Below are 20,719 nucleotides of genomic sequence, written 5' to 3'. Positions count from 1 at the left end.
GCTGGAATAAAAGATAAGTAAATAGCCCAATTATTGTTCTGATAGAAGTAAGGGCAAATTACTAAGGAAGCATGTGGGAGCTGGGCATCTAACCCTAATGGAAGGGGAGTAATCAAGGATAGCTTCCCAGAGGAAATGATGCTTGATCTAAGTCTTGTAGGATAAATGGGAATTTGTCGGGCAAAAAAGGAGGGAGGTGAGGCACTTGCTTAATTCTCCCAGCACATTCCAAAGAGAAGTCTGTCTTCAGGAGGACTGCCCTTGACCAGCTCCTGGGAGACAATCTCTGAGCCCTCAGAATAGCCTGCCTGATAAAATTGTTTTTGAATGCCTGAAGCCCTGGGCCATGCTGTATCAGTTTGACCTCTGGGAGGCTGGAGATGGAGTAGTTATGCTCAGTCGTGCAGGAGCTGCATGCCTATGTGACTGGCCCCCAATAAAAACCCCAGATACCAAGTTTGGGTAAGCTTCCTGTTTGGCCATACTTCAAGTGTGTTGTTACACGTCATCACTGGGAGAAAGAAGCAAGTGCCTCTGTGACTCCACTAGGAGGGGGTATCTGGAAGCTTTCACCTGGCTTCTCTTGGACTTCACCAATGCACCTTTTCTCTTTGCTGATCTGAATCTGTATTCTTTCACTGGAATAAGCCATAACTTTGTATAATTGCTCTTCTGAGTTCTGCAAATCCTTCCAGTGACTCAGCAAGCCTGAAGGAGCCTGGTGACCCCTGACACAGCATCCATTGTCTAGTATAGTGAAAACTAGAAACATCTAAATAAATGCAAGTAATGGAGTGGTTAAAGAAGTTGTTTTATCCATTCAATAAAATACTAGGCAACTATTTAAAAAGATAACAAAGGAAGTGGTTGATGCTAGCTATATTATAAAATTTTTAAAGATGGTTTACAAATAGAAAGCATGTCTGAGCATATATATGTGTGTATATATATATATGTATGTATGTATAGGAATATATACATATGAACTGTTAACAGTGGTTATTTCTGGGAGCTGGCATGAGGAGACTTACATGATAGGCTTTATACACTTCTTTCTATATAGTTTTAATCTTTTTTCAACAGGTATTATTAAAATTATTCACTGTTAACAATCATAGGTATTGACATTCTGGAAAAATGGGGGAAAAAAGAATTAAGGGTTAATTTCCTGGACATTTTATTAAGATATCCTAATCATTCCCTCAGCTTTATTAGTTTTCTGTTGGGAATGAGCTTTTCTTCCTCAACGCCCAAAAATGAATATAGTTTCCTTCAAGGATGGAAGTAAGAGACACTTCTGAATTGTTGTTGAATACCAACAAAGCCCGGCTCAGTGAATATCTGTATCTGGGGGAATAATAACGCCTCAATTCCTGAGGCTGAAGTGTATTTACCAGCTTCTGTATTTTTCTTCCTAGCCACTAGTTGGCACCATGTACCCTTTGGCAAGATACATTTTCTGTACCTCCCTTGAAAAAGGAGAAAATGAATATGGCGACATGCAAAAAAGCAGGATGTTAGGCCCAGGGAAGTAAATTCGTCTTTAGAGGGGCAGCTGGGTTGCTTCCTGTCAAGGAGAAGAGAAGAGGCTCTATGTCCTAGCACTGGTAGGTGCACGTGTGCGCGCACACACACATGCACGATGTATCTGTTCATTTTATTACGAGCAAGCCTACATCATTGATAAGCATGAATTAGGCAAGAATTCTAAGAGATAGTCTAGTATGCTGTGGTTTGCATTTTAAGAAGACACCCACGCATTCTATATAACATGGCCTAATCACACGAGAATACACATCACCCAGCCTTCCTGTTCTTTGGTTTTCTTCTAGAGCACAGTCACAAGTATGATTCATCACTTTCATCTTTAAAAATATTTGCTGTAAGTGCATATCTGTGCTGAGCAATGAGCAGGGAAACTTCCCCTCTTCTGCCCCATTGCCTCCCCATCATGGTCCAAAGACAAGTTCCTCTTTCTATCTCCAACATGTTGCCTAGGCCCTCCTACACCCAATGAATTATCAGTAAATGTTTGCCAATTATGTTCTTAATGGGGCTTAAGATCTGGGACAGTTATGAAGGTACACATGAAATGTACTTTAAGATCCCCAAATCAAAATGTTGACGAAAAATATAAATGGGTGATAATAACATAATTCTATTACTTTTTCTGTGTTCATGAGTAGGAGGTGTATACTTACAAAATGGTGAGTTCAGATTTGGTACTGTCTTTGAGGGGCACAGTCTGAAGACAGAGAAAACCCAAGTCTGAATCCCAAACTGCTTCTGACCCTATTACCTATTAATATGTGATTGTATGCCTGTAGAAAATTATATGATTTCTCTAAGCCTCAGTTTCTTCACCTGCAAAATAGGAGTAATTATAGCCATATTACAGAGTTCTAACACGAATTAACTTATCAACATGTATTATTAGTGGGAGAAAGAAATCCCAAGCTGAACCATTGCATCAGAAGCAGCTTGGAGAGGATTCCATGCAGGAGAGGCTGAGCTGTGGTGAGGGAGATATGGCTGCAGATGGCTTGTCTTGAGGAAGCTGTTGAGCAGAGATAAATTGCTGAGCGTGATCAGTCCAGGAATTCAATGGTCATGAGATTTAACAGAAAGTGAATCCTAACTACCCATCCAGCTACAACCACACCCTGAAGTCCACTTATTTTTTTTTTTTTGCGGTACACGGGCCTCTCACTGTTGTGGCCTCTCCCGCTGCGGAGCACAGGCTCTGGACGCGCAGGCTCAGCGGCCATGGCTCACGGGCCCAACCGCTCCGCAGCATGTGTGATCTCCCCGGACCGGGGCACGAACCTGTGTCCCCTGCATCGGCAGGCGGACTCTCAACCACTGTGCCACCAGGGAAGCCCCCTGAAGTCCACTTATTAATGTAGAGTCTGTGTCTTGGTAAAGATGTGTCCTCCTTCCCTAGAAGGGCGTCTATTGTCAAGATTCTGAGGGAATAATTTCAGCTCCACAAACCCTGGGACCAGAGATGACTGAATAAAGTTGAAGCCCCCTCGTTATGTAAGGACAACTTGGTCAGCTGATCCAACAACTCCTCCTGCCTTATTCCCAACTGCGTCCCCCACTCACCCCCAGTATTTACAAACTCATCACATTGTAGGACTATCCATTTGAGGAATACTAGGGCAGGAACTGGCTGATGATATCTGGGTCGTGCTCTCAGTTCCTTTTTTGACTCAAGGAGAAAGTGGTAAACAAAGAGTCAGATGAGTAGAGCAAAGGAGATCACAGATGTTCCCTGTTGCGTGTCAGAGGTTGGTTGGGTTACATTTTGCAGAACTCCTCTCCCTTCATTCTTCCCCAAACAAAATACAGAGAATGGCCACAGTTGCCCCTTCCCAACGTCACAACCTTTGGAGCTCTCTTGCAGTCTAAATGTAGTCAAGTGTGTTGTAATGGAAAGAGCTCTGGACTTGTATGCACAAGTCCTAGACTTAAGTTTTGGTTCCATCATGTATTAATTATATAACGTGGCCAAGCCAGTTAAGCCCTCTGAGTTTCAATGGCCCCACCCCAAAAAGGCAAGGCTAATAATGCCTGCTCTAACATTCCCTAAATGATTTTAAACTATAAAAATCGGAAATCCTATAAACTTTTGGTCAGTCCACAGAATATTTCTAAATCCTTTAAAATGTTGTTCCTTGCCCCCCCTTACTACCAAATATACTCTGCTGCTGCTTCTAAGTGTGTTTCATATGCACTGACTCATATCTTTCAAGATGTATTTCTTTGCCCACACCTTCCAATAATTACTCATCACCAGCCATGAGAACTGAAAACAGAGAGGCCATTTATAAATGTTCAAGCTGGCAGGAGGAAACTGCCCAAATAAAGGGAAAAAAACTAGATTTGGATGTTCAATAGAAGCATTTTTATATGATCCCAAAGTGGGAATAAGATGAAGCCCTTAGACTCACGTTTCCACTATGCAGACAGGGGTGCGAATACCCAAATCATGTGTTAAACTGACAGTACAAACAAAACGCTTGGGGGCTCAGACAGAAAAAAAAAATAGTAACTTATTTTGTCTGGAGGAAACTGGGAAAAATTCTCTGGGAAGGTGGCATTTGAGTTGGGTCTTTCCCACAGGTGAAGGAGAGAGAGACGAGGGAGAAAGGAATGGAAAGGTGCTGGAAAGACAGAGAGCACTGAGGGGGAAGGCGCAGGGATATGAGGGCTAAGACACTTGAGAATGTTTCATTAAGTATATGCCCAATATGTCTGAAAATGAACGATTTGTTTTGAGACTTCACAAGCGATCCTGGGACATGTGTTCAGTCCCACTGGCCACATCCAGTCCTAATAGCGGCCATGCAGAGTTGCAGCCCTTTTGGAGGGAAGGGGCTACTACATGTCCAGCATAGGCCTCATCTTTCCACAGCCCCTTTCACAAAGGGTCTCAGAATCCTTTAGTGGGGTCACTAAATGGAAAATGGATATTGGATGAGCCCCATCTGCTTCTATACCTTATACCTTTAGGCTATCAAAGCATTACTGGTTGCCTCTAATCCAAAATGATGCAGGTTAATGCAGGAATGTCTTGTAAGTACTTATAAAAAGAAGCAGCTATATTAGCTCTAATATTATCAACTATAGAAAGTATGGTGACTTAGTTAATAAAACTGTTTGAAAGTTGCTAAGAGAAATCTTAAAAGTTCTCATCACCAAAAATAAATTGTGTAACTATGTATGGCGAAGGATTTTAACTAGACTTATTGTGATGATCATTTTGCAACATATACAAATACTGAATCATTACTTACAGACCTGAAACTAGTGTAATGTTATATGTCAATTATCTTACCTCAACTGAAGAAGGAGAGGAGGGAGAGGGGAAAGGGAAGAAGAAGAGGAAGAAGGAGCGGGGGTGAAGGAGGAGGTGTGAGGAGGTGGAAGAGAAGAGAAGAAGCACCCACTAGGGGCCAGCATGAGCTTACCAAGAACAGTCTTGCCCTGACAGCCTGTTCTTTTTCTGACAATGACTAGACAGGCAGATTAGGGGAAATGCTCACCCACTGAATCTGTACTTCTCCAGTCTTTTAGACAGATCTCCTTGTAGATAAGGGTGAGATATATAGACTGAATATTAGAGCAATTGAATAGGTTGGTAATTGGTTAAACAATTGTACCCAAAGAGAGAAAAATGGATCCATGGCAATCATGAGAGAAATTTCTAGTGAGATAGAGCCATCATCTAAATTTCTTTAATCTGTTTGATTCAACTTTTTTTTTTATAGTGATTTGGATTACGGTGCAGAAGACATGCTTACTAATCTGCATGTGTTACAGCTGAGAGGGACTACATTGGGATCCAAAATTGTCTTATTAAGCTAACAAAGACAAAATTCAAAAAAAGATAAATGTAAGATTCTGTACTTTGGTCCCCCAAATGAACTACATAAATACAAATTGGGGGTTGAAGAGGTATGCCTTAGATGAAAACAGCATCTTGGGTGGGTTTGCAAGCAATAAGCTTAATGAGGCTGGACAATATCACTTGCCTCCTGGGAGAGAGGCTATCCTTTAGGTTACACTGAACTCCTTGTCAAAAGACCTGAGCTCTATTTCTACCCCCACCACTAACAAGTTATTTAGTCTCTGCGTCTCCATCACCTGATCTCTAAAATTAACAAGTTGGACTAAATCTCTAGGTCTTTTACAGCAGTAAAAGCCTAGGTAGGACTCAGCCCTTTATTGTCTGAGGAGGTGGGGTGAACATCCACTTCATTACCTTCTCAAGTGTCTTCCCGAACTGCAGAGCCTGGAAAGCTAAAAGGGACTGAGACTCCCTTGCAGCTAGGTACGGGGTGTAACTTAGGTCTGGCCACTCAGAAGCCCTTGGACAACATATGGAAGGTACAAGTGAGGCAGAGGCTATACTGGTGCAGCTTCTGTTGCTTCCGGAACCAGTTTGAGGAAGCTGTTGGTTTTTTCTGCAGTAGCAATAGCAGCGATCCCAGTGTTCAGGCACTAGCTCTGTGGTGCTGAGGTGAGAGGCAGGACCCTGAGCATCCATTCCTTGGACTATAGCAGACAGGATATGTTGAAAGCACAGTTCATGGCATGATCAAAATGCACCTTTTTTTTTTTAACATCTCTATTGGAGTATAACTGCTTTACAGTGTTGTGTTAGTTTCTGCTTTATAACAAAGTGAATCAGCTATACATATACATATATCCCCATATCCCCTCCCTCTTGCGTCTCCCTCCCTCCCACCCTCCCTATCCCACCCCTCTAGGTGGTCACAAAGCACCAAGCTGATCTCCCTGTGCTATGCAGCTGCTTCCCGCTAGCTATCTATTTTATGTTTGGTAGTGTATATATGTCAATGCCACTCTCTCACTTCGTCCCAGCTTCCCCTCCACACCTCCCCATGTCTTCAAGACCATTCTGTATGTCTGCATCTTTATTCCTTTCCTGCCCCTAGTTTCTTCAGAACCATTTATTTAAAAATTCCATATATATGTGTTAGCATACGGTATTTGTTTTTCTCTTTCTGACTTACTTCACTCTGTATGACAGACTCTAGGTACATCCACCTCTCTACAAATAACTCAATTTCGTTTCTTTTTATGGCTGAGTAACATTCCATTGTATATATGTGCCACATCTTCTTTATCCATTCATCTGTCGATGGACACTTAGGTTGTTTCCATGTCCTGGCTATTGTAAATAGTGCTGAAATGAACATTGAAAATGCACCTTTTTTAAAAAAAATTTTTGGCCTTGCCACGTGACACCTTAGTTCCCTGACCAGGGACTGAACATGGGCCCCCTGCAGTGGAAGTCCTAACCACTGGACCACCAGAGAATTCCCCCAAATGTAGCTTTTTTAATATTTTATAATCCATTTAAAATTCATTCAGTGGGGTAATCCCCTGCTCCCCTTGCTTCTCAAAGTGTGACCCAAAATGCCAGCACTGGCATCAGTTGGGAACTTGTTGGAAATGCAGATTCTCAGGCCCCACCCCAGACCCACTGAATCACAATCTGCATTTGCAGAAGAGCCCGGGGTGATTCATGTGTACATTAAATTCTGAGCCAGTCCCTGCTTGTTGTGCTTCTCTTGATAATGGATAGTCTTTTAACAACTTTAGGTCACAAGCATAGTTTCAATTTATGAATTAGAGTGCCCAGTCCTAGATGTTAATCAGCCCTTCAATCTTAATTCAGAGATAACTCTTTGTTCTCCTACTTACTCAGTTTAGGTCCTGACTTGGGAAAGGAACTTGACTGGTTTCTCTCTCTCTCTCTTTCTCTCTCCATACCTCCTCCCTCTCTCCTCAGTGTCTGTTTCCTTTTCACCTCACCTAGGCCAAAGTAGGAGAGAATAGGGAAGGGAGGGAGGATAGATAAAGAAGTAGAAAGTTCTTTGGCTGGGCAGCTTCCTGCTGTCTCAGCTTGGAAGTGACTGTCCAATTCTTTCTCCCATGGGCACTTCTGTGGACTTTTTAGAGGTGTTTGTTTGGGGGGACTGCTCTCCTCCATTCAAGGCAGATGCATCTTTCTTCCAGGAGAGCACTTGCACCTCCTTCCTCAACCCCTAAGAATCTAGATTCATCTCCAGCTTTTTAGTGCTTTATTCAACCCCTCCTTATTGTACCGGAACCCATGCCAGCTCTCTGTCTTTCATGGACTATGGAAATACATACACACATGGCTTTGCCCCAGCAACTTCTGTAGTGCAGAATCCCAAAACAGGCTCTTCCATCCTACAGCCACAATTCACCTTAGCTTTCTCACGTGTGAGTCAGGCCTAGTTCCCTGTGTCTCCCTACTGTGGGCAACACATTTCAGACCTCTCTGGGTGAGTTCATGGGCATCTCCCTTATTAGGCTTGAGGAGGAGAGGGTAAACTTTCCAAAACTCCCCACTGTAAGTAAGAATTGTGATGGCGACTATTCACATGGCAAAGAAACCTTCACAGACCTTCTCTCTTCTCCATACTCTGACCCCTTTTTATCTCCTTGATGTGATTTCAGAGTCCAAAAGTCAGGGAGCAGATCCTTAACCATTTCCTTTGTAAATTCTGGGTATGATGATCCGGCTTCAGAATTCCATGTCTCTTGTATCATGAAATATCACTCCTGACATCCTGTCACAAGTGCAATTGCTTAATTGTAAAAAATAAAAATAAAATTCTGCCTTCCTGCCTCATTCTCCCTGGACACACCCACCTGAGAAACGGCATTCTGTTGTGGGTCCCACATTTTAATCCTAATATAGAGCAATTGGAGATGTGCTCAGAAAAGCTAGGATGGAGACTTCCTGGTGGCACAGTGGTTGGGAATCTGCCCGCCAATGCATGGAACACGGGTTCGAGCCCTGGTCTGGGAAGATCCCACATGCCGCGGAGCAACTAAGCCCATGCGCCACAACTACTGAGCCTGTGTGCCTAGAGCCCGTGTTCCACAACAAGAGAAGCCACTGCAATGAGAATCCCACGCACCCACGCACCGCAACGAAGAGCAGCCCCCACTCGCCACAACTAGAGAAAGCCGCGCAGCAACGAAGACCCAACGCAGCCAAAAATAAATAAACAAATAAATGTTAAAAGAAAAAAAAGAACTCTGAATATTAAAAAAAAGAAAGGGCTTCCCTGGTGGTGCAGTGGTTGCGAGTCCGCCTGCCGATGCAGGGGACATGGGTTCGTGTCCCGGTCCGGGAAGATCCCACATGCCGCGGAGCGGCTGGGCCCATGAGCCATGGCCGCTGAGCCTGTGCGTCCGGAGCCTGTGCTCCGCAACGGGAGAGGCCACAACAGTGAGAGGCCCGCGTACTGCCAAAAAAAGAAAGAAAGAAAGAAAAGTCAGGATGGAGAAGGAACCCAAAATTAGGAACAGTTGAAAACACTGAAACAAAGCTTATCTTTAAGAAAACTAAGCATAACCTAAGCAATGTCTTTAAACATCTAAAGCCCTGACAAGAGGACCAGGAATTAGATCTGCTCTGTGTAACCCTAGGAGGCACAGTGAGTAGAAGCTATAGCAAAATCATTTTGCTCATTAACCATAGGAAGAATTTTCTAATTACCAGAGCTATCCTGAGAGAGTGGGCTGTCCTTGGGAGGTAATAAGGACCACATCCTCACAAAAAGTCAAGCGTGGCCACATGGCAGGAGAAGTTTAGAAGGTCTCAATAAGTGGTTTCTTGGTTGAACTAAACAGGCTTTAAATTCCTTTCAGATTTTTGAGAACCTCCACTTCAACTCAAAAGAAGTCCACCTTTAGTCTCAGGCTACATGTAGTGTCATATGTAACTTTTTTTCTAGACATTTTAAAATTTGCTTTCCTAGATTTGCTTTTAGGGTGCATTTTGTATTTTATTAATCCTAAGAAATAATTTTTTTCAAACTACATTTAACATCTTTGAAACCACGATGCATCTTATAATTGTTGTCTTGTCATCATTTTCATTGCTTAAAGCAAGCATGTACATTGAAGTACTGGCATCAAAATTTAAGAATGGGTGGGAGCATATTGGGAGAAATTTCTAGAGATGAAGGTGAAATATTCATAGGTTGTGAGGAGAAGTGGAGTGAGTGGTGAAGCAGACATGTTTAGCAACATTCCTGAAGTAGAAGTCAAAAGTAAGCTAACTCCAGATAATTGCAAAGCCAGCCTAAAAGTCTGGCAACGATAACTGTTACTCTTGTTATGGCTTCTTTTAAGAAATGCTGCGTTACTAATGCTCTTCACAGGAAAGGGTATGTTACAAGAATGGGAAAACACAGACTTGGCTAAATCTGAGTGGAAAAGTGTTTCAGAAAAGTCAGACTCTGAAAGTGAAATAGTTTTAGGAATACCTTACCCAATTTATTTCCCTTATAGTGTCCTTTTTTATGAATATTTAGAGTGATTCTGATTTTTTAATTTTCTGTTTCTAATTAAGCCTAAAAGACATCGTGTGGCTGCTTGGCCACAATTTTCTTTCTTACTCTTCTCTTTAATGGTGCAACCTACAGTCAACGTCATTTTAGATTCAGTGAATTACAGTCATAATAACAATTTACTGCTTCTACCAAGTATGTTACTTGCATAATCTCTTTTAATCCTTCTAGCAGTTCTGTAAGGAAGATACTATTATAATTATGTCTTGCAGATGAGGAAACCCAACTTCAGAGACAGAGTATCTCGTCCAAGGCTACACAGCTGGTAAGTAGTAAAAGTGATGTTTGAACCCAAGTCTATTAACTGCTTAGCCAGGGTTCTTAATTTCTATACTCTGTCACCACTAGGTCCAAAGCTAATTAGCTTGGCTATTACAACTTAACACGCTACATTAAGAGCATATTAACTGTAAAGAAACGGGGGAGAGGTCATTTCCCACATCACTGTAATGAGATTGGCTCCTTTGAACTGAAAAAGACTAACATGTACTATACCAATTCTTCAGCCTCAGATGTTAGCTGAATCAGGGATGTACAGTTACATGAGTCCTCATTATAATTAGAATGTCAAGCATTGAAACAAATTACCTTTGCAGGTGTAATGACTGGGGAATAAACTAAACCAATATGGGCAAACTGTAGTACATGTTGGGAATTTGGTGAAGAACCAGGATGACCTGGCTGGGAATAAGAGCTCTACTTGGCAGAAAGTTCTCATTTAATAAGGAAATATAGACAGGAGTACATTTCTCTTAGTTAATTGCAGACCAGCTAACAAGAATTCAGAAGAGGGATGGATTAGGATTACAAGCAGGGATATTGACTCTGGAAGGACTGTACTGCTGGGCTGTTGCACAACACAAGGTTAGTAACGTTACCAAGATCCAACTGGGGGAATTCAATAGCAGATAAAGAGTCAAGAGGTTCTCTGGGTCTAATTAAGAAATATATAAGTATGATGATATGCTATCCTGACTAGGGTAAGAGAAACAAGCTCTCTCATGCATAATCTGAAAATATCTGTTAAAATTTAAAAAGACTCACATTCTTTGATTCAGCAACTCTACTTAAGTCTAGGAGTTTATCCCACAGATATGTTCAAATATGTGCATAAAGATATAGGTGTAGGGCTTCCCTGGTGGCGCAGTGGTTGAGAGTCCGCCTGCCGACTGGGGACACGGGTTCGTGCCCCGGTCCGAGAAGATCCCACATGCCACGGAGCGGCTGGGCCCGTGAGCCATGGCCGCTGAACCTGCGCATCCGGAGCCTGTGCTCCGCAACGGGAGAGGCCACAACAGTGAGAGGCCCGCGTACTGCAAAAAAAAAAAAAAAAAAAAAAGATACAGTGTAAGAACATTAATTGCAACATAATTTAAAACAGCAAAAGTTTAAAAATAATCTAAGAGCTCATCACTAGGGACTGGCAAATGTCATCTCTCTGGTAAGTGATTTGTGAACCTCCACACCGAGCTTAGTGCTCCTCCTCTGTGCTTTTAAGCACCTTAGCATCCCATGTCTTAAAACCTCTAGTAATGAAAAAGTCTGTTTATTTGTCTGTCTCTCTCTGTAAGGGTACTCTTATTTCCCTCTTTAGACAATGAGAGATCTTGAGCTCAGAAGGCGTGTGCAGTCCACTCCCCACCAATAAAGGTTGAGGACAAAGTATACGTAAAGGCACAGAGGTGTGAAAGAGGCTGGTGTGCTGGGGAAAGAGCAAGTGGTCAGTGTGACCTCTATATATGTCATGATAGGGAGTTTGGACTTTAACCTAGAGGATTTGATTCACTCTTTTACGGAAAAAGTCATAAGTGTAGAACCCAAAGAGTTGAGTTCTTTCTTTCTATAGAGTGAAGTCCAGATAAGAAACTTAGACTCAGGGAGGACAGAATGAGAGAGTAAAGCTGAGATCCAAATGAAACTTGCCAGAACCCTTTCTGCTCTCTGGTGGAGGACATTTGGGTTCCTTGCCTGGTATCTGGTATGGACTCCCACAGGTTTAGGGTCAAGGTCTGAGTCTGAGACACAGAAGTGATCAGGGAACCAGAGAGAAGCAGCTTCCTCCCCAGGCTTCTCCAGCATTTTGTTGCTACACTTGCTGCTTGGGAATGAGCCTGAGATTCTCCTTAGGTGGCCTGGGCTAGCCCAAAGTTTCCCTAAATGCATGCTGGAACCTTAAACAGAAGCTGGATGAGGACTTTTTTTTTCCCCAGAGGAGCATGGCCAGTAAGCTGCCTGTCTGATATCTCTTGATATTTCCTTAGTGCAGGTCTTCCCGGGAGATCATTAACAGGTATTGTAGGGGAAGATCAACGAGAGCTGGGGAGCTTAAAGACAGTGGAGACTAGAGGGCATAAAACTCACTCTTTCCCCCCCCCCCCCCCCCCCGCCACACACACATCATTCTAACCCATAAGTTCTTGTTCTTCCCCACTCCCCATATCCCTAACCCTAAATGGAGGTATGTGTCAGGACAGGAAGAAAGATATTGTAGCTGCTAACAAGGTGTGAATGAGGAGATACTGAAGAGATAAAACTCCCTTTTGAATGGCTATTTCACCCTTTTGCTCTCTTAAAAAGTGATCAGCTGAGTTTTTAAATTAATTTTTATTGGAGTATAGTTCCTTTACAATGTTGTGTTAATTTCTGCCGTGCAGCAAAGTGAATCAGTTATACGTATCAACTGATTTTTTTTAATGACTCGATTCTTTGATTACCTAGACTCTTGATACTAATGCTAGTCACTTCCTGTCTAGATCAGGGATGGCAGAAACTTCAGGCGACACGGGAGTAGAGTGGGGTTAGCCAGGGAAGGCTTGCTGGGGGAGAGTTCTGAGAAGTGAGCTAAGCCTGCATTAGAAAGGTGGAAATCAGAACCACAAAGACCCTTGTAAACCAGAACCCCAGTACTGGATCATAGGGCCTGGACATAACTCCTCAGGGTTAAGCAAGTGTCCACTGAGGTCAGTTTATTTGATTGCTCTTTTGTAATTTCAAATTAGCTTCTCCTCCAGTAAGGCTTACTGATGCCCTCAGTAAGGAATGCTTCCAAATATCCAACAGGTTAAAGAACCTCTTAACAAGACTTCCATGTTCTGATCCCTTCCTACTTCCCCATGTTCATCTCCTGCCACCTTCTCCCTAAAACACCCCCCCCACACACACACACATGCATAAATACGCATAATTCTCCAACCACTTTCAATTATTTGCAGCTCTACAAACACACCACGGTCTTTTATGTCTCTTTGCCTTTGCACCCTCAGCCTGCATGCCCTACCCCTCAATCTTTTCACATCTCTTCTTGGTGAAATCTTGCTCTTCCTTCAAGATTCAATTTCCTCCTCTGAATTCCCAGTGTTTCATAGAGCACTTATCACATTGCACTGTAATTTGTGTGTGTACCCACCTGCCTCTCTCATTTTTATAATTTCAGTGACTTTGCAGTAATAACACAGTGAAGATAATACTAAGAAGAAAAGGATGAAGTATGTTGATGTTATTCTGGTTAATTGTTCAAAAAGAAATGGGAAATTGCATTGTGACTGAATATGTGTCAAGTAGAAGGATGGGAGGGTAGAGTTGTTATCAGTTCTAAGCCTTAGCAGTAAACGTTAACTGATGAAGGATAAGGACCCAATGAGAAATAAACCTCCTGGGAATAATTCACACCAGACTTGCAGAAAACCAATAGTTTTAGTAGGCAGATGAGGGACTTATAAAAATTGAATTGTATGTTAGTGTTGGAATGGCTCTTCGGGAGGTAAGAACATGGTAAAAACTAGAATTCAGCAATTTTGAGAATTTGTCTTAATCTTTCTTCAAAGAGATTTCTTGATGCTAATAGTACCACTTGTTTAGTTAGGCTAAAGTGAGCATGGCCTGCCTGCTGCCACCAGAGCCCATCAGCCTGTCTAGCTATGTTGGTGCAGGAGGTGCATCTGGGTGAGTCTAACAGTATGCTGACCCTTCTAACCTGGAATGGAGGCCCACACAAGTCCCTTTCCCTCTCTAAAACTAGCCCAGGACTTTGAGGGTATACACTCATCAGAAACAGAACTGAAAGTCTTTTAAAATTTAACATTAAAGTCATGATGAATAATTACAACTTGACCCTTAAATGCTCCAAAGAGCTTAGTACCAAATAACCTTAAGTACCAAAAAACTGCCTGTGCTGAAATACATGTTGGGTGGATTTATATGAAAAGCTAAGGATGACTAAATTCAACTTCCAAACGTATACCTCAAAGTAGTAAATAACAGGTTTCTCCTTCCTTACTGAAATCTGTGAGGGGAAGGGAGCCATCAGAGGGAAGGCCTTGTGGTTACGAGGATGTGCTGTGTTAGACTGACATGGCAGCCACGACACTTGATAAGCCACAGTAAGACAGGGATGCAGAGATGGCTTTGTAGCGTCTCCACGTGACGGGAAGCAGGAGAGACCAGGGATGGATACGCCTGGAGAGGGGGCAGTAACCATCCCCTCCCTCAGCTCTCCACAGCAGTGGTCTCAGGGGTTCCCTGACTCACAGCAAAGTGGGAAGCGGGGGTCTCGAGTGTGTCCCTGTGCTCTGGGAAGGCCTGTGCCTCCTTTAATTCCAGGACCACCCGGCTGAGAAGGTCTTTGAGCAGCTGCATTTCTCGGAGCAGAAGGTCCATGTCGGGTTTTAGGGCTCCAGTGGTTTGTTCCAAGGGGGTCAGCGGAGCGCAGGCCGGTGGCCCAGCAGTGGGGGCTCCGCCCGCGGGGAACAGCAGCCCGGCTGAGGTGGTGTTAGGGACGGAGGTGACCGACGGGACCGATATGGACAGCGGGGGCTTTCTGAAGGAAAGCGGCTTGTTACCGGGCGCCAAAGCCGCAGCCTGTGGGACCGGGACGGTGGTGGACGCCACGTCCAGGGGAGAACCTGTGAACGCAACACACAGAGAACCGCACGGCTGAAATCCTTCTCGCAAGGGCTGCGGAGTAAGAAGGGGGCAAGGGATGGGGGTGGTGGGGGTGGGAGAGAAGCGCCGGGCCGGGGAGGAGAGTAAGGGGAGTGAGGAGGGTGGGAACAGAGGTGGAGAGGAGGGAAGGAAGGGGGAGGCGGGCGGAGATGGGGGATGGAGATGGAAGCGCGGGGAGAAGAGGGGGGCCGGCGAGACAGGCATTCCAGAGGGGCGGACGCAGGGCTCCCCGCCCGGGTGGGCTTCCCGAAGGACAGTCACTCACCCCGCCCCGGAAGCTGCAGCCAAGGGCTGCGTTTCCGGACGCTGCGGCTGGCGGTAGCAACCTCGCACCAGTGCGATTCCAGCTCCTCGACCTCGGGCTCGGGGACGGTGTACTCGGCGCCCCAGTCGAAGCGGCGCACGGCGCGACTGTACTTGTAGAAGGCGAACTGCAGCGGCGTGTCGCGCTTCTGAGGGTGCAGGAGCGTCTCGCACCGCAAGACCACTCCGCCGAGGGCCGCGCCGCGAGCCTCCACCCGGCCCTTCACCTTCAGCACCGGCGCCTGGAACAGCTCTGCGGAGAGGAGGCCCAGTGGCTAAGGATGCACTTTAGGCCGGCGCAAGGGTCCCAGGGAACCAGGTCCGGCTGGTTCACGGTCCCACGACCCCTCTCCCGGTTTCCCACAAGGGCCCGTAGCCGACCAGGGAGGAGGCTCTGTGTACACGTGGAGGGAGGAAAGTCTTTTGAAATGTGGGGAACGAGTCCACGAGGGAGGGGAGATCTTGAAAGGAGGCGGGACCAGGTATGAAGCTTCGTGTCACCTCCCGACTGACACCCAGCTCGGGTTCTCCAGCCTAGAAGGGAGTCGCTGCGCCTGCTTCACAAGACGCTCAGGAGCAGTTCCCTCGCCCCAGTCCCACAGTGATCCCATCTACTGCCGCTGTCTTTCTGGCTGGGGCTGCGGAGAGAGCTGCCCCCAATATGGGGGTCTCTACCCGGAGTAAGAAGCTGGATGTGTATCGGGGAGAAGGGACACCTGCCCCCACGCAGGCTACAGATCAAGGACGACTTCACTGAGGAGGAGGAGAGGAGAACGTGTACTTGGTCCCGCAGAGAAATCCGCCATGTGCCAGCTAATGTAACCTCCGCCCCTCCTTTCCCCGCCTGGTTTCTGTCCCAGAATTTCCCAGGGCTCGTTTGCCTCCCTCCCTGGCCCCTAGTCTCCCCCACCTTGCACGGTCACGGCCACCTTGGCGGAGAACATGGGCGCGCTCTCCACCGGGATGCGCATGGTGCCGGAGCACTGGTAGCGCCCGCTATCGCTGGCGCGCGCCTGGGGCACCGTGTAGTTGGCGCTGGAGTGGAAGTAGCGCACGGGTTGGCCATCGTGGTAGTAGTGAAGTTTGTAGACGACCTTGTCATACCAACCGCGGCAGCGCATGACCAGCGGCTCGCCCTCGAACACCGCAGCATAGGGTACTTGCAGGATCAGCCAGTCTACGACAGTCAGCACAAACAGACTCCAAGAGAAAGTCCAGCCCTGGGTCTCCCATACTTCTCCGCCTCCCTGCTCCCCCGTCCTCCCCCTTTCTCCTCACCAACTCCCTCCCCCCTTACTGGGCACCCCAGGAGCCTCAGAACAAGAAGCATCAGAAGGTGAGTGGGAAGGAAAGGGGAAGACCAGCCTTTTATTAGGTACTGAGAAGACAAAGATGCCTGAGACTTGGTTCCAGCCTCAAAGAGCCATGCCCATCAGAATCCAGTTTAAACTCCTTAGGATGGTATCAGGGCCTTCCTGACCTGGCCTCTGCCTACCTTTTCAGCACCATCTCAGGATTCTCCCCTGCCCCATGTCTCCTTTTCTCTCTCCACCTTCCATTCCTAATGCAGGCTAAGTCCATGCATACTGGACTGCTGGGAGAACTGGCCCTGCTCTGAGCCCAGAGGCTTTGTACCTGCCAAGAAGACCCCTTCACCTGCTGTAGTTGAGGCCTGCTTATCCTGCAGATCTGGGCTTAGATCCTGTCTCCTTGAGAAAACTTACCTGACCCCACCCCCAGACTTAGGCACCTCCCCCAGCACCCTTATGTACCTGATCACCATCATCATCATAGCCAACACTTACATAGCCCTAGTGTCTGCTAGATGCCACTTTAGGTGTTTTCCATCGAGAAAGAATTCCGCAAGTGATAGCCACAATCTCTGTGCTACTCACAGTTCCGCAAGCAGTGACTACCGTCTATCATATTCAATATCTTATCTGTACTCGCTATCAATTTCCAAACAAGAAACCACAGAGTATGGATGTGAAGTATAAGTGCTAATCTGAGCACTGAGTGATGATCTTTAAATTCTGAATACAAAATATAGCCTACCAGGCTAAAATGACATAACATTCCCTACAAAGTAGCCAATCCTGTGCCCTAATGAACAAATTACTGTTATTTCTCTTATCCTGTTTGGAAATCCTTTATCCCCCAGGGAATTGGTTTCTTAATTGACTCTTATGTACGCATGTGTACGTGTCTATAATAAAATTTTGCTGAAGTGCTTTCTTCATCTGCTTTTTTCTTTGAAAACCTATCAATTCATTTTTAATCTTCACAACAACCAAAGAAATAGATGCTATCATTGGCCGTATTTTAGTGATGGGAGGCACAGAGAAGCGTCACACTGTTCAAGCGGGAGTAATTCCCCCAGCTGCACGCAGCCTGCCCAGGGACCCTCACTTTTCCTGCTTTGCTTTGCCCTTTCTCTCCCTACCCAACCCCCCTCCTCAGAAGTTCTCTATTCAGTATACCAGGTCCTTGGAGTCTCTTCTCTTCTGAGCTACTAAATGAACAGAAATGTTTATTTAGTGTCCATTGTGGCAGGATGGTAAGGGGACCTTTGGGGCCACACAAGGCTTACTGCATCTCTCACATAGTGCCAAGCAGGTCCCTGCCTGCCCCCATAGACTCAATATAAACCCCTCCTTACTGCCCCAATGGGAGTGGCCCAGTGTCCTCCCCCACAGGAGGGCCATCACTACCAGAGGACATGTGTGCTACCCCTCCCCCGTGCTCGAACACTCACCATTGGATACAGAGAGGTGGATGGGGTCACTGACAGGTGCTCCCCGTGTCTGGCATCGATACACCCCTGGTGTCTGCACCTCGATGCTCTTCTTGTGAGAGGGCAGGAGTAGGTGGCCCAAATACCAGAGAGTGCTGATGGGTCGGAGCTCCAGGAGCAGAGGGTGGTACCCATCACACCGCAAGGTTACCCTTTCCCCCTTGAAGATTGTGGTCCAGGGTGGGTGTAGAGACAATATGGGCTTCTCCAGAGTAGCTGGGAGGGTGGGGTATGGGAGGGTGCAATGTGAAAAAGAGAGTCAAGGTGAGGTGGCCAAAGATGAGGTCTGAGGTTGGGAAATCTCAGAAAATGCTAGCTTCCAGGACCCATCCCTGCGAGAGGAGAGACCACATTGGGCTACAAACTAGTCTCCTGCTCAGCACCATTTCTAAGTGCCAGTGCCTACAGGCAAACTGAGTCACTGGGATTGAGGAGCCATGAGAAGAGTCACTACCCCAGAACAGCTAAGAAGTGGGGAGTACCCAAGCAGGTCACTTAGGATGGTTGGAGTGGAAGTTGTAGAAAATCTGGATGAGGGATGTGTAAGACTCACCAGCTTGCCCACTGCTTGGAACTGCAAAACAAGAAATAAAGAAGCAAGAAGAAGGAGAATGTTGGAGATGAGAGGAAAGAAAGGGACTCACTTGACCATAGGAAGGATTCAACAAGTCTCAAGACCTGTTTTTCTTCTGCCTTTATTTCTCTCAGCTCTCAGAAATCCCCTTCCTCTTTTCCTCTCCAAAGATAGATAACGAATCGAGGATTGAATATTCCCGCAACACACACACACACACACACACACACACACAGAAATACCCTGGCCCCCACTCTTCCCCACACCCAAAGTCCTTATGCCGCTGTTACCTCATTGAGGACTCACCCAGGAGCAGGAGGGCTGTCAGTTCCCACATGATGGATGGAGATGCACTGGCATGGGATGGGGGAAGGGAGAGAGAGAAGATGGCCAGTGCTGACCACTGAGTACTCGGAGACACTGCTGCTTCTCCCACCCATTTCTAATTCCTGAAGACGGTGGACTGGAGAGAGCAGGAGACAGGCTGGGTACGTGTCAACTCTCAGGTGTCCCAAGCACCAAACATTGTCCCACCTACACCCCCTGAAGCCACCTCACATCTCAGGCCAGCCCCAGCTCCTCCTGAGCAGAGTCTGTGCCCTTTTCAGCCCACGAAAGCCACACAGAACCCCAGACTCTGGCAGGTGACCCTGCCACCTTCAGGCTCCCAAAAACAGCCCACTCCCATCCCACCTCCTCCCCATCCTCCAGCAGGCTCCATAAGCCTCAATTGAGAAAGACATCTTCATGTGCTTGAGGTCCACCCAGGATGTTTATTCTGCTCACTTCCTGCTGACAGACATTGGTGTGAGGCCTAGTGAGGTTGACACTGCATTGCGTTCACCTAGGGTTCACATCCTCCCATGGGTGAATAGAAAAGCATGACTCACCAACCACCTTCTCTGTCACTGTCTTACAGTGTCACAGTCAAGAATAGAAATGTTATGTTTCCCCTTTCTCCCTTCCTGAAACCTTAAACCTTCAGAAATTAGAAAACACTTCTTTCCTACCCATCCCAATGCTCTCACCCTATAGCATCTCCACTCACTTGTGCCTTCCTTCCTTTCATCTGTCCCCAACCATGCCCCAGTTCTAATAGTCCTTACCTGTGTTAGAGAAGTCACTGCATCAGCCCCTTAGAAGCTTCTCAGAACTGTCCTCCCAACTCTACTGCTTGTGCTTTCCAAGCCATGTGATCATACCCTGAGCAATGGGGAACCTGAATTCTCCTGTAAATACTTAATGAATTTTCCAACCTGATAGTATGTCTCCTTGGGCCATCTTCTGTCCTCACCCGTGGCTGTTTAATACTGGGGCATCTCCTTCCCTTGGAGCTCTGGCAGGGAGGAGATCCATTATCAGACCCTGTCAACTCTCTTAAAGACAGCCCCTTCCCCTCTTCCTTGCTGATGCCCAAAACTTCCATCGGAGAATTCCCTCATAGTTTCTCTTAATGTGCTAGTCCTTGTTAAAATGCAGGTGGCCCTTAGGGAAATGTGATTGGTCCTTTAAATTAAGCTGGTCACTTCAGATCCTGTTTTGAGAGCATGTGTTGATAAAAGAGAGATAGAGTCATATGGGTCTGAACAGTAGGGAGGTAATTGATAAGGTGCTCAGGAGTGGGGGAGGGAGGGAACTAGATACCAGGAACAGAGATTATAACTTGCCTGCTTTGGGAGGGGCCAGGTTAGGCAGTGCCCCCAGCTTCCCCACCTCCCGCCTGATGCCTCATCTGGGGCCTGTGTGGGCCTTCCCACATCATTCACAACCTGCCCCCAAGGTCTAACCTCTGCACCAGGTCACCACCTCTATGATATGAATGTAATGCACCCATCAGCTGTGCCTTAGTCTACACAAGCCGACACCATTTTGGCTTCTTATCACTCAGAAGATGGATCTCAGCCTCTTCACCTGATTCCATAAGAAACTTTTTTGTTTTTAAAGTCATTGGAGGTGATTCATGTATTTAGGCAGTTGAGTTGTTTTTTTTTTTTTTTAATATTTATTTGGCTGAGCCGGGTCTTAGTTGCAGCACGCAGGATCTTTTTTTTTTTGAGTTGCAGTTTGCAGGATCTTTTTAGTTGCAGCATGTGGGATCTAGTTCCCTGACCAGGGATCAACCCGGGCCCTCAGCATTGGGAGCACAGAGTCCTAACCACTGGACCACCAGGGAAGTCC

The 20,719-nt window shown here is 46.0% G+C and overlaps 1 protein-coding gene across 4 annotated transcripts; it reads right to left on the bottom strand.

Annotated features, from left to right (window-relative positions):
* Positions 1-14,412: 14,412 nt before the first annotated feature.
* FCRLB (Fc receptor like B) lies at positions 14,413-18,878 on the bottom strand. Of its 4 annotated transcripts, none has more exons than XM_027099231.1 (6): positions 18,848-18,878; positions 18,521-18,541; positions 17,929-18,183; positions 16,084-16,350; positions 15,136-15,322; positions 14,413-14,830 (listed from the first exon to the last, which is right to left on the bottom strand). In XM_027099231.1, exons 1-6 carry the CDS (start codon positions 18,876-18,878, stop codon positions 14,764-14,766), a joined length of 828 nt encoding a protein of 275 aa, XP_026955032.1. In that variant the 3' UTR covers positions 14,413-14,763. The 4 variants fall into 4 exon arrangements, with proteins under 4 accessions (XP_026955032.1, XP_026955033.1, XP_026955030.1 ...); XM_027099229.1 differs by having other exon boundaries at positions 14,512-14,830; positions 15,136-15,281; XM_027099232.1 differs by lacking the exon at positions 18,521-18,541.
* Between the last annotated feature and the right edge of the window lie 1,841 nt (positions 18,879-20,719).

The sequence above is a fragment of the Aethalodelphis obliquidens genome, unplaced genomic scaffold (assembly GCF_003676395.1).
Source record: "Aethalodelphis obliquidens isolate GAN/ISIS:26980383/991018 unplaced genomic scaffold, ASM367639v1 scaffold130, whole genome shotgun sequence".
Taxonomy (NCBI): domain Eukaryota; kingdom Metazoa; phylum Chordata; class Mammalia; order Artiodactyla; family Delphinidae; genus Aethalodelphis; species Aethalodelphis obliquidens.
Note: the sequence above shows the minus strand (reverse complement) of the source record. Positions and strands in the feature narration are given on the sequence as shown.